The 14,595-nt window shown below is 34.6% G+C and overlaps 2 protein-coding genes across 2 annotated transcripts; both read right to left on the bottom strand.

Annotated features, from left to right (window-relative positions):
• Window positions 1-264: 264 nt before the first annotated feature.
• LOC105442517 (G-protein coupled receptor GRL101-like) lies at window positions 265-2,906 on the bottom strand. Its single transcript, XM_030991042.1, has 2 exons — window positions 2,760-2,906; window positions 265-2,029 (listed from the first exon to the last, which is right to left on the bottom strand). The coding sequence occupies exons 1-2, from the start codon at window positions 2,786-2,788 to the stop codon at window positions 775-777; spliced, it is 1,284 nt and encodes a 427-aa protein (XP_030846902.1). The 5' UTR covers window positions 2,789-2,906; the 3' UTR covers window positions 265-774.
• Window positions 2,907-7,520: 4,614 nt separating this feature from the next.
• On the bottom strand, window positions 7,521-13,921 carry LOC575082 (reticulon-4 receptor-like 2). The gene is made up of 9 exons (XM_030991072.1): window positions 13,908-13,921; window positions 13,556-13,627; window positions 11,785-11,856; window positions 11,194-11,265; window positions 10,799-10,870; window positions 10,389-10,460; window positions 9,804-9,875; window positions 8,507-8,578; window positions 7,521-7,791 (listed from the first exon to the last, which is right to left on the bottom strand). The coding sequence occupies exons 1-9, from the start codon at window positions 13,919-13,921 to the stop codon at window positions 7,716-7,718; spliced, it is 594 nt and encodes a 197-aa protein (XP_030846932.1). The 3' UTR covers window positions 7,521-7,715.
• Between the last annotated feature and the right edge of the window lie 674 nt (window positions 13,922-14,595).

The following is a 14,595-nucleotide window of genomic DNA, read 5'->3' as shown; positions in this document are numbered from 1 at the left end:
ACATTGGCAGGTCACTTATTTTTTCTCTCTCTCTTTCCTTCTTTTCCTCTGTAACATACTTTTTCAAAAAGTGAGGGGGCTCGAGCCATGCAGACCATGACATAAACGCTTCTTAATAAGCATATTTTTCGCCCGACTGTAAATTTGAGAATTTCAATTTTTTGAAAAAACGCATAAAAAGGTATGACTTTCAAAAAGATTGAGAAAAAATACCGGAAAATCATGTCATTTCATTTTTGGTTGGGGGGCAACTACCCCCCCCCCCCCCCCCCACTTCCGGCGCCTATGCTCATGTATTAGAATAATGAAATCCGTTGTCATCTTCAATATTGGAACTAACCAAAATCACAATTATCTTTAACTCTATACATTGGAAGGAAACTAACTTGTTAATTGCATCAATTTCGATATCCATTCTATTAGCGTTCGAACACATTCAAGTCTGTTTAAGAGGTTTGGTTTGTGAGTTAGAAAGCAAAAATCCATTTTAAACCCATGGTAATACAAAATATTACCAAAAAAATAATTTAAGCCACAAGTCAGTATCTGTTTCAAGAGTTAATTCAAGTCTTTAATCTCAAAATCTGTATTCCGTCGTCTTTAGAGTAGTTTTTGAAACACTTCATGACAAGTTATTTGCTCAGAAAATATGACCAGTATTTTATCACGTTTCATCTTGCCCACAGAAAGTGAAGTATGTCTCTAAATGTTTACTTTGTACACTTTGAGTAATTGGTCTAGCTTTTTCTTTTTCCTTTGTTTAATATATCATTATCAAATATTGGGCTTTTGCAGTTCCTCTATTCCCTTATCTTTTACCATGTACATTGCAATCTCGGGATTTTTATTACTCGGCGCCTGCTTGTCGCTTATCTTTGAGCTGTTTGAGCCCAAGCGACTCGCCCTTTTCCTACTTCCCTCTTTGCTTAAACGAGTAGACAGAGTTTGGTGAGAACTATTTCCCTTTACTTTAGTTTTCATACCCTCGAGATAATTAATGAAGGTATAGAGGACAGGATTAATGGAGGAGTTGATGGGGATGATGAAAATCACACTCCAGGCATAAAGTGACGTTGGTAGGACTACCAGACCAGTTTGGGTCAAGATACCCATTGCTATGATGGGCATCCAACAGGCGAAGTCGGTCCCTACGATGAACGCCATCTTCCTGGCGACTCGGATCTCGCGTTTCCTGTTCGCCGAGTTCTGGATGGCCTCCGACGAGCGCTTGACGGTCACAAACATCACGACGTAGCAGGCCAGGATGATCAGGAAAAGCGCCATGTTGATACCGATAAAGGTCACGATGGAGAACACCCAGAAATTCCGTTTTTCGCCATCGGTGGCCACGTACTTAACGATGAACTCAGAGCTCAGTACCTGGTCCCAGATGATATCCAGCCTACCAGTCTCTCCCAGTTCTACATGTAGCGGTAAACCGACACAGACATCAGATAGTCCGTAGAATCCGGAAACGTTAGTTCCGACAATAAATGGAACCGAACCAAACAAGAACGTGAAGATCCATGTGAATGCTAAGGCGACGCTGGCAGATTTGGGCGTTATCTTGTATTGTCCAAACGGATAAACGATGCTGATGTATCTATCCAGTGTGATGAGGGTCAGTGTGAATACAGACAGTTCGCTTGAGAAAAATGCAAGAAAAGAGGATATTTTACAGGGGTAGGACTCTCGCCACAACGGGGCACTCAGGAAATAAAGTCTGTTGAAATAGCCATCTGCAGAGGTGATGATAATCATGTAAACACCCATTAGAGAATCTGCAACCGCTAGATTCATGGTAAAGATGTTCTGAACCGTCGCGCGTTGTTTCTGAGTGGCACGCAGAAAAAAAACGATCACGTTGCCGCAGAGAGATGATAGACCGATGATCCAGCCGGCAATACGCAGGACAACGCTCGGGTATAGGCTGCCGCATGTGTCCAGAGGGCTGGGTGGAGAGGTTCTGGCACAGGTGACGTTTTCAGAATTGCTGAGAAGACAGCAGAGGCGGTTGTCTGATGTGGAGCTGTCGAAAGCAATTGTCAAACTTTGAAAATTAATTACTACAAAATCATCATCGATCAAATACCTGCTTATTAAGTAAATGATTTATAAGATTTTTTTTAGCTTCTACCAACCCCACAATTTAGTAGGCAAGTTTCCTTCCTCCCCCTGTGGACTTCTCGAGCCAAGCGATTATTTAAACAGTTTCATCGATAAGACAACTATGTACTAGAAGGTTTCATGAATTAATTACCAGGATGTTAAAGATATTTTTGTAGACATTCAATAGAAGTTAGATTGAAAATGGGAGGGCATTTACAAGTCAATAGTTTAAGAAGGAGCCTGACACGACAGGTGAGCTGTTTAATATGTTATAAGTCAGGAAATAACCAAGAAATAGATATATTAGTCTGATAAACAAAACCATTGATCTTTTCATCATAAGTTTGATAAAAAATAATTCAAGTAATTACCTATCCTACTTTAAAAATCAATATGTTATGATACATGTAGTAAACTTTTAATTTATGCACTTTACTGAGAATTTATGTCTCAAAAAGTTAAACTTCGAAACTTGAAACTCACAAAACTTTGAGGCCAGGTTAAAAAACAACAGTATACTTGGTATAATTTGATTTGACAACACGATGCGAGAAAGATATTAAAACTTGTTATCCTAATTCTCGTCATCTTTTCATCCTCATTAACGTGGCTGGGAATTATCATGAAGAACTTTGAAATATTCAACTTACATAGCTTTGAGTCCAGTTAGACCAGTCATTGTGTCATGAGAAATAATGTCCAGCTCAAGATCTAAAAGAAATCTACAAAGATGAACGAAACATGTAAAAAGGCAAAGAATAACTCACTCCTTTGCTATAACGTTTACCTTAAACAATAACTACTTCACATACTCTTCATTCTATGATTATCAAGTTCAATATAATGTATCCATACTACTTTCAATTCTATTGAAATTGCACAGCAATTTTAACGTCCGTATTAGCTCTATCAATAATTTCTATCGACTCGTTCTTCGGGTTTTAAAACGTATGTATAACATGTGAAACCAACATATCTAAATCCAATCTGGTTAAAGTAAATCGTGTCATATTCTTCTCGTTATGATTTTAACTTACATGCTGAGAAATAAAGGAATTTACTTAAATACTGAAAAGAAATGGGATTTAGATTTATTGTTGTTTCACTTTCAATCGATTTCGTATTAATAAGTGTGCTTTATAACCCTATTAGAACAATCCCGCGTAAATTAACTCTGAATTGCAAAAAAATGCTTAATCACAGATAATGCAGGTTACTCAGGTTTGCGAATGCTCCAGCTTCAATGTTCTTTATCCGATTGTATCCCAAGTCCCTGTTTGACATAAACAGACAATTTGGAAGAGTAGACATGTCAGTTACATTACACATTTTACTCATATAAAGGCATACTGTACTTTCAATTTTTATAAACCTTTAACTTCACTTTCTATGTATCATTGCTCATGAATTGTCTTATAGAATCGTTTTCACTCGTGTGACAAAAAAGTTCAGTGTAGTCGTTTCGTGCTTTCATCGTTGGAATGCATGCCATAAAAAATTGTAAGGATAACTGAATTTCATATTATTATTTGTATGAATTTAGGAAACATTAGAAGCAGAGAAATGTCGTATTTTTCGAAAATGTATGTATTTTGTGTAACTGTAATGGTTACTATACGAAACTATATTGTGTCACTTACAAAAATTCTAAGTTTTCTTGCCCCAGAAATGCGTCATTCTGCAAATGAGTGATGAAATTAGATGACATATTTCTGTACAGAAAAAAGGGACACATATGAAATTATCAATCATTTTGTTATTCCTCAAGTAATTACTATGATTTTATCTACATTACAGTGCCGTTCTACAGCCACAAGTGGGCATAAATTTATTTTCACTGGACTCTACGGATCTGGGGGTAACCATCTGGACAGATCGAAAGAGGTCCAGAGCTAAAGCTAAAAAACATTTCCGTGAAGAAATAGATAACCTTGAAATATACAACAAAAAATAAAATGGATTACAATTCGGTTCTTGAAAAGAAATAAAGTTATTATATGTTTGCAAAAAATCGAACTTAAAGGTTGTCTTACATTCACGTGTAACCCTTTATCACTCGGATAAGCGCATACAATTTTTTGAACATGTTAAACCATTAATGTACTGCTATTGGAGTACGCTATGTACACAGATTTACACACTTTTATCAACGGTTTCCTCATTGAAACATTAAAGGGATAGTTGAGTTCTTGTTTAAAACCGCAAATGCCTTCAAATGCATGGTTATTGCTCTTATAATAATAATAATACATTAATAATACATACTTATTCTTATTCATGACATTTCTAGTGCCCTTTTAGGACCTGAAATGGCTATGAAGGTAATTTTTAGACCGCAAAATGTGTGAAATATAGATTAAATAAGAGTACCAATTCAGCTCCGCTTTCAGAAAAATATGGTGTCCGTTAATTAATTAAATAATTAATAATATATAATACATCTGGCCGGCTGGTTGTGCGTATCACGAGCCAATAAAAAGCGAACGGTTGGCATTGGCGGGAATTAAAACGTATGAGGTGCTATCTCATTTTTCAGCTACTAGTTCAAAATTATCGAATATTTGTGGTGATATTAGAAATTGTTATATTTATGGATGTTTCAAACGTCTTTTAACCGAATTTGATCTGAATTGTATATTCTTTCAACATTTGACACTCAGTTTTATATTATTTCACACACAAAATTGAGTAGCGCCCTCTGCAACAAACTCAACTATCCCTCAACAAGAGTTAGTGTGCTAGACGACATGAGTTGTTGTAAAGATATTCTTTCAAATTATATTAAAAGAATAAACTATGCCATTATACCACCCATCAACGTTTCGGGGTTGACTTACATAATCAAGGTTTTGCGTGCAAATACACACGTTCAGTAAACTTCTTTTTGGGGGGGTCTGTTTTTGTTATCAAGGCAATTCGCAGAACATAATGCAAGACGCCTGTGAGAGTTTAATATCTTTTCGGAAGAAAATAAAATTATGAGATGGGATAAAAGTCGTAGCCCAGGGAGAGTTGGGAGTGGGCTCAATGTCACTCTCTCAATCGCATTTGTGAGTAAAGCGAAAAACAAAGAGATAGGGGTAAACAAATGGATATCCTCATATTCTTGTATTTCATGTTCAAGTTCGTGTCAAGTTCGAGTGCAAAGTAACATTTATTTCATTCAAATTCTTTTTTCCATATCAACAAATTACCCAACTTAAAAAATGTTTACAAAGAGATTAACATGATCTATCTTTATTAAGAGCATTAACAATTCGAACACAAGAAAGGTTGCGGAATTCTTAAACCATAGGCTTGTGTGGGATTCGCCTTATTGACCAAAACACTATTATGTGGACATCATTAACAGTCTTAAACAAAACTGTTGCCCCAAATAGGGAGACACAAGGACAAATGGAAAAGAAATGGGGGAATAGGGATGCACATTCAGTCATTAAGGCCGCCGAATTATCCCACACACACACACACCACTCCACACACGCGCACATCCGCACACACTTTTTTGTAAATTTGTGTTATTCTTCCAAATGTGTAGTACAAATAAAAACATACAATTGAATAGAATAAATAAACGTTTTCAATATTGATATTAATTATTTATACATAAACATGATTAACAAAAAAGAAATCATTCGCAGTATACATAATAGCAATGAAGTAAACTTAAAGTACATAAACATAATTTAAAAATCAATTGTACATGTTATTCACTTATTTATTTATTTTTTAAATTAGACAAATCTGGAGGTTATTTTACGTACAATGTCTGCTCCACTATGCCCCCCCCCCCCTCCATCACACAAGCACACAAACTCACACACACGTACACACAACAGTAAGCCCCAACGGCTACGCCGTGTCATGGGAATACTAACAAAGTGTTAAGACGAGACAGATAGTTGAACACCCCGTCTGGTAGTTCAGTGATGTTGTTATTCTGCAACAATCTGCATAAAAGAAACATGGCGAAAAGAAGCATTAAAAAAAATGTTTTGCGTATAAGCGGGAACATTAACAACTAAGAGGCTTTTTATACATCCGACAACAAATTTTAAAGATTGGTCTGAACATTTAGGGCCATTTTTCTCATCTGTACCTCTACCAAGAATGTAAGGATGTAATTGTGTTCCTTTACATACTGAATATGCCGACAAACTCTCCGAAAACTTTATCAAAGGTTTCCTGACAGGAATTCCGAGCGAGGGTCCATTCAACCCCTTCTCATGATGACTGTGACGATAAAGATGGGCAATCCAACATAATAACAAAGACTTTCGAAAATATCAAACTAACGCAATTTTAAATCCTTCCCATCATGAATGTTTCAATGCATGAATGTTCAAGGTTTTAAAAAACTTGATATTAAATGCGGTTAATAATAATGACGATAATGATACCTTTACATTATAATAATAGTAATATTAATAAAAATAATAATAATAATATAATGATGATGATGACATAAGTGACAATGATAATACTAATAATAATAATGATAATGATAATTAATAATAATAATAAAAATGATAACAGTGTAATGGATCGATGACTACGAGTTCAGAGACAAAATAAATACGAAACAGTCCGGAAATACAGTTGAGGTCCAATTTATTATTTATAATGTCGCTACAAACTCAGCCGAAGCTCCAGTATTTTAAACTAAGATTATCTTTTTAATGGCATTTTATATTAATTATTCTCTCAAAGACTGGGTTGCCCTAAAAGATCGCGAGAACTCAGCAGCACATCCTAATACAGAAACGTAAAAATCAAAAATGGGGTACGAAGTCATGCACGTGGTGCTTAAATATGCGTGCGCCCGACACGGCTTTAATGTGACATGATCTTACTAGCCAATCGGGAGGGACCTTATACGAAGACAACCAATGACAAGATAGGATATATAGAATGACCCGTAAGCCACCCGACCTCGAGATTAGTTCAATCTACCAATCAAGAGAGCAGTTATACATTCAATTAAATATAACCAATGACAAAGCATAATAATTAGAGTGTTTCTGACTGCGTACCGGAAAAAGTAGGAGGAGCCTATAGCCCGCAAGAATGTTAGATCCCCGGGAAAAAACAGTTTATTGTCTAACGTGTTTATTGTAATTAAACACCTGTAATTCTAATGCAAAAATTTAGGTCCAGTGGTTGTTTACCCGTTTTTGGTATACTATCGGAAACATAATTAATTCTGTACAACTTTAGATGTATACAAAGTCCAACTAACAACAATACAAATGATCAAATTAACCCAACTCCTCTATTGCTATAGCGCCCCCTTTAGGTAAATGTTTTGCCTAAATCAGCGTACCACTACAGCAATAAGACTATAATAATGCAATACATTATTGATACTTGTAAACATTTATCGTAATTCCACCTCACTTGGTATACATGTATATTAATTTCGATGCATGACTATATCTTTGTTTGATTGTTTATGGTTTTGGTTGTTTTCTGTGAACTCGAAAATTATTTTATTGAATTTTACTATGAGTGTTTATGTTATAGATGTGTATTTATATACAATGTAACACGACGAACTTCCATTGTTAAATGGACAATAAATATGAACTTTGTAAACTGGAGGTATCTTACAGGGTCCTCAACGTCTCCATTTCAGACAAAGCACCTTCCGGGATTCCATCAATCTGGTTATCTTGCAGGTATCTGCAGAAAAATCCAACATAAAATGTGTATTATTTAAAGAAGTTTTGGCTTGCACAAAGTCAATTCAGATCACTTGCTCGATCTTCAAATTAAAAAAACAAATCAGGAAAAATATTGGAGCCAGAGGGATATGAATCTGTATACTGCTTGCCGGGCAGCGACTCTACCACTAGGCTATCACTGGTCTACGGCACAGTCACGACGAACCGGAAACAAATATTATTTTGTGTAATTACAAGATCGAGCATATTTATTTACTGGGTGCAAGCCGACATTTCGTTATAAATTAATTTAAAATATTTCTAGGAAACCCAACATTCAAAGCTTTAAAGAAATGCTGTAGAGTTCATACAGATAGAATGGTTACAATTAAGTAATAATGAAAGAGTATTAAACACACACTTTTAATGGTATAAGTAATTGTTTTTTTTTTACAATGAAATTGGAAGTGGAACAAAATTGTTGATACGGGTGTTAAGAAAATGCGTCTTCAATTTAGCAAATGATACATGTTTTCAAATTTGCTTTCAGGATATTTATGATAGTAAATATTTATAACAGTAAATAATGTTTTAAGCAAGCATAAAAGAGACTCATGTAAATTCAGATTATCTCCAGAGTTCGAATGAAAAACACAAGCAATAGGAACGAGCACATTAATACTAATTAGAAAACTGAAAGTCCATATTGATTAGAATATTTCATCATCACTTACAAATAGAATAAGGCGTGCAAATCTCTGAAAACCATTTCTGGTAATATTTTGATCCTGTTGTTCCTCAGATCGCTTAAAGAAAAAAAATGGCTTGACGTTTATGTAATTCATTCAAGGCAGACATATAAGAATCAGAAATAATGCAATGTTCATAACTCTATATTCCTAATACAAAAATCCGAGAATTTAAAGGGATAGTTGAGTTATGTTGCAGAGGGCGCTACACAAAATAATTTGTTTGTGAGATAATGAAAAACTGAGTGTAAAATTTGAAAGAACATACGATTTAAATAACAAAATCATCTTTGTTTGATCAAAATCGGTTCAGAGACGGCTGAAATATCCATAAATATAACGATTCCTAATACTTGTGTACCACCACAAATATTAGATAATTTGAAAAAGACGTTGAAAAAAGAAATAGTGCCTTCCACGTCGTATTTCAGTCAATGCCGATGTTGGCTCTTTTGTTGGCATTTTCGTGTTGGTTATATTACGCACAACCAGCCGGCCCATGTATTGTTATTTTTAATTAAATAATTAATTAATGGTCACCGTATTTTTTTAAAAGTGGAGCTGAAAGGGTTTGATCGTATTGGCTAAATTTCACACATTTTGGGGTCTAAAATTCCCTTCATAGCAATTTAAGGTTCTAAAAGGGCACTAGAAACGTCATATATAAGAATAAGAGCAATAACCATGCACTTTGAAGGCATTTGCAGTCTGAAAACAGAACTCAACTATCCCTTTAAAGAATTACACTCTTTTGTTGATTATATACATATACTCTTAAAGCTAATCTTCGATAAAAACCACAACTCCCATTTGCACTTAGTGACCTGTGTTAATCACATGGTGTAGGGCCTACTTACCCGGATTGCCTTATCTTTCTATGCTCATTATTCAGCCACCATACATTTTCTACCAAAATCGTCAGGCACATGTCATTGATTTGTAATTTTGAACATTCACTGTAAGTTTCGTTGGATTCTGTGAGAATTTTTTTGTTAATGTTTACCAGACTCAAGTTTATCTCTTATCTGAAATAAATCTGTTCGAACAATTTGATTTTTAAAAAAAGAGAAGGAAATGAGCAAAAATAAATGAAAAATTCCATCATCTAAATATGAGCTATTCGGAGCAGAGTAGAAAGCAGCTTGATGCTGGCAATGTTTTTTTTCTGTATTGATTTGTTACATTATGTTATTGTCACTGTGAAAAATACAAAAGCAAGCTTGAAATACAAAGGTTTGCCATTTCTAGTTATTCGGGTGTTTAATTCAATATTGTTACTCACAGTTGATCCAACATAAACAGACCGTCGAATGCACCCGGCGATATGACTTCGATGTTGTTGTGAGAGAGGTCTCTATTATATAACAAGATATTAGAATTAAAGTGCGAATCTTAAGTTACATTAATATTACATGTGAATATGCAAGGAAAATACAAAATACGAAATATTAAATACACCTTTTAATCAATTTCTTTAAAAAAAATAATCAGGTATTTCAAATGTAGGCATTTAAATTATATCATTGCATGTAAGAGGTAAACAAAAAGTTTTGAACAGTAAATACTTATTTCTGTATAAATATTAAGCTCTCGTGCTCCTAAGATTCACATCGCTATAACAAACCTAAAGCAAATTACATGCTTAATCTATCAAGGAATTTTAAGTTGTCATCAAAATACCATTCAAAACATATAGAAAACGGACGAAAACTGACGAAAACACCTATAGAGCTGCAGCCTTTCATATGCCATGTCTTCTAATATCAAGATCAGTAATGACCTAGGCACATAACTGCAATAAGGAAGATAGATTAAAATAATCTAAGTCTAGAAAAATATAATTTAGGAACCAAATTGCATCACTTACAAGTAAAATAGGAACGACAATCCGTCAAAAGTGCCATCAGTAATTACCTCAAGTCGATTCTGATGGAGATCTCTGTTTGAAAGTATCATCGGAAAGTTACGTAATACCGCTCGTTAAATTTTCATTAAACAAATCGAAACAATAATGTCCTGCATCCAAAACTGAAATGAAGTTGAATTACATTGTAAGTTCATGTTAATCGGTTCCCTGTTTGAAGACGTAAGCCTGTATTTTGGTATCATCATCATCATAACAAAGTACGTCGTATACTGTGTTATTAATAGTATTGACCCACAAAATATCAGAACAGAGTTTACATGTCTCAGCTTAAATGCACATGTCCTTCATGACCTCAGACTCTAGATTGTGAAATATGGAAATGATTTTGAAATTTAAAATGATACACTCACAGATAAAACAGAAGGAACAGACTGATGAATGTCCCATCTGGAATTGATCTTATTCGATTTTCATGCAGATACCTATAAATGGAAAGAAAAAAACAGATTTGCTTTAGGTTTTTTCTAAGAGGGAAGCAACAAAAATGTTGTCAACCTTTAATGTTTCCCTATGTAGCATAAATTGTGATAATTTGTAATTAAATTACGAATATTTGAGAGTTGTAGGCTTTTCTGACAGTTCGTTGCTTGTATGTACACAGTGATTTTTCATAAGGTACTCTGGGTCTGAAAAGACAATCGTGTTTCTAAATCATAACTATTGAAATGGAATAAACTACCGTGATTTTGTGTAAAAGTATAGAGATTCGTTTTTCGATTGTGTTTATCATGGATAAGCTACTTACAAGTAATTCAAGCTGAATGTTCCACTAAAGATGGATACTGGTAGGGTTTCAATCAAGTTTCCATCCAAGTTCCTGTAAATCAAACGGACAGACATTTAAAAAAATCGGCCCCAGCGGTTTCGTGTTAGAGATTATGAGACAGTGCTATCCAGTAAATTTTATCACATTGTTAAATTTTGCCATCCTATAGACATAAATATATTGTGGGTGTGTGTGCGTGTGTATGTGTGTGTGTGTGTGGTATAATACGTTGATCGCTTTGGTGGATAACATAAGGCTTTGAGCGCTTATGATGAATATATCAAAATGAAAATGTCTTAGAATCTATTAAGAGCGGATTGATGCAAAGATCTCTGCAGAGGGCGTGCAGGATGAAAATATGAAAGGCATTTTTACAGTGATTGAAATTTACAACATTTTAAAGAAAAGCCTTGTATTACTGCTATTCTCCACCAATATATGTGATGGTTGTCAAGCAAACAGTGGTAAAATTCAGATAAATTGTTATCATCAGTATTGCTATGTTTTGAATGTCAAACACAAGAGGCAATAAATTTGTTGTAAATAAGTGTAGTTACGGTTTAGACTTACAGATGTTGCAAGCTATAAAGCCCTTCAAAAGAAGACGGTGATAAAGTCTTGATTCCGGCCTCGTTCAGTTCCCTGAAGTGTACATTTAAGAGCAAAAACAGGAAATTTATAAATAAATCATCCAGAAACTAATGTACTAGGTAAAATTACATAGTTACAAAAATAACAAAAAACTTATACCGATGAGCACGAATCTTCTGACAACATCACAAAATCTATACAAATTCTATGTTTACGTTTCTAAAGAAACTTGAAAAGGCGCCGTCTCTTATACATTATAATTTATAGCCATTGTAACTAGTGGATATAGATGGACATTGTGCAGCATATCATTGAAAGTGGGTTTCTTCTGTAAGTGATGTAAGTGATGTATTACTCTCTTAGTACAGAGGGGTGGAAAATCATTATTTTAGGAGTTACATTATAGGGATCACTTCCTATAAGAGTTGATACTACTCCAAAATATAATGGATTCTATTACAATTTCGTTGTTTGAATAACTCCAATGGGGTTGATTCCCTTTTTTTCAAGCGTGGATTTCCACTGCAAATTGTAACGATTACAAGAATGAATTTCTACTCCTGTACATCAAATTCTACGCCTTTCAATGGTGTTTATCATACACCCACAACAAAAAGTGAGTCATTTGACACATTTAAGCATAATTTTCGTGAGTCAGGTGTAAATTGACTCATTAGTAACAACCAATGAGTCTCTATTGACTCATTTATATTTCACCAGTGTGTCAATCATGAGCTGACGCATTTGCAAAATGCTTCGACTGACTCACATGATCGTAAAAAATGAGTCAAGATCGACATAAGAGCATTTTAGAAGAAAAAAGTGAGTCAACTTGAAAGTGAGGCTGTATGCATGTGCGCGCATGCTTTCGTGACGTCATCCAAAATGCGCATTCTCGAGCCATATTTGAATTCCCGATCGACGACGCGACGTCGCCATCTTATATCTTGGATTCAGAAGAGTTTTGACTGCAGCTAGTGAAAAATTGGTACGCATAATTATTCATATGGTTTTAAACGATGATTTTTATGACTGGATTCGTGGGCTGAATTTTCTGATTATTATACAAATGATGCATGCGTTCATTTTACGATATCCGCACTCGAGTTGATGAGGCTGTGTGTAACTTAACTATATAGATTCTACTGTATCGCACGAAGCCGTGTCGAATGAAAACATGCATGATCTTGCATCATTGTTTTATACAACGAAACTCCTAGATCCTTGTTATTTGATGTAAAACGAATTAATTCAAGATTGTTTCGTGACAGTATGGGTGACAAATAAATCTCAAGTTAAGGCTTAATTTAGTGCGTACAAAGTAGATTTTTCAGATTCGGGTAGCGGGACCACCGATTACATCGCTAAAATGTGATATTTTAGGATATATTTTCCATTGCAAATGTGGACAGTGACTCTGGCATGGTATGGTATGTGTGTGATAGGCCTAGGGAGTAGGGGGGTATATGTCATGATGCACCCACAACAAAAAGTGAGTCACCCTTACTCAAATTGATGAGTCACTGGTTTGTCCGTACAGCGAAACACTTGAAGGATCATGTGAGTCACTATGACTCGATACAAATGAGTCTTATTTATCTGAGACTCATTTGTATCGAGTCATAGTGACTCACATGATCCTTCAAGTGTTTCGCTGTACGGACAAACCAGTGACTCATCAATTTGAGTAAGGGTGACTCACTTTTTGTTGTGGGTGTAGAGAATACTCTGTCTTTTCCTTATTACTTACAACCAAACTAAGCTGCCAAGATCAGAAAAAGCCCCATCAGGAATGGTATCAAAATTATTCTTAATAAGGTACCTGCAAATGTAATCAAAGAAAAAGAAATGAAATAGAAGGTTAGATGCTGCTTATGTAGATAGAAGGTTGTTTGTCAACGAAAATCACAAGCAAAGGAAGCATGGGAATTATACATTCAATAATTTCGCCATTTAATCACAGTACACGAGGGGAAACTAGAAATACTTTCATTCACTGGATTTTCATGATAAATAATTCCATTATATCAAAGAAATAACAACGTCCACACTGTATTAATACTTTCCATTTGCTTGGTTCGTGTATTAAGTTGCGTCTTTACAAAGTACTTAACATAATGTGTACTCACAGATATAACAGGTTGCTCAGCCCAGAAAATGTGTCAGGGTAAATCGTTGATATATTGTTGTCATTTAGGTCTCTAGGATTAAAATTTGAAATGAGAATTAATCAAGAGGTACATGATCAGTATTCAAAACGATATTTATAAAAGCCCCCCTCACGAACCCTTTCATATTTCCGTTTTCACCTCTTGTGCTATAGTAATGCTGTATAATACGAGGTGGAATTTCTATTCATAAAAATTGCCCACTCTTCGGCGACCTCTGACGTCATGGGTAGGATGAAAAATGATACGTATAAATATTACTAGTTATACAATATATATATATATATATATATAAGATTGTTCGGATTTACTTTGTATATTTTACTATATATTTAGTTATGTTTACCTCCTATACCCCAAAAATTGAACATATATATGTAAAATAGCATATCTGTAACGCGCTTAGAAACATCGTATATATATCAAGCGTAATATAAACTAAGACTATTTTACTTATGACTAACAACTTTATAGATATGATACGTCCAACGAAGAAAAAAATAAATTATTTAAATCATCGATTGAATTAAAAACCTGTTTGACCATTGAAAAGTTGTCAATATATATCAACAATAGATTTAAAAACTCACAACCATTCCAGGCTTTTGAGTCCATGAAAGAC

This window comes from Strongylocentrotus purpuratus, unplaced genomic scaffold, assembly GCF_000002235.5.
Source record: "Strongylocentrotus purpuratus isolate Spur 01 unplaced genomic scaffold, Spur_5.0 spur5_scaffold_2, whole genome shotgun sequence".
Lineage (NCBI taxonomy): Eukaryota > Metazoa > Echinodermata > Echinoidea > Camarodonta > Strongylocentrotidae > Strongylocentrotus > Strongylocentrotus purpuratus.
The sequence above is the reverse complement of the archived record's forward strand: the minus strand, read 5'-3'. Positions and strand labels throughout refer to the sequence as shown.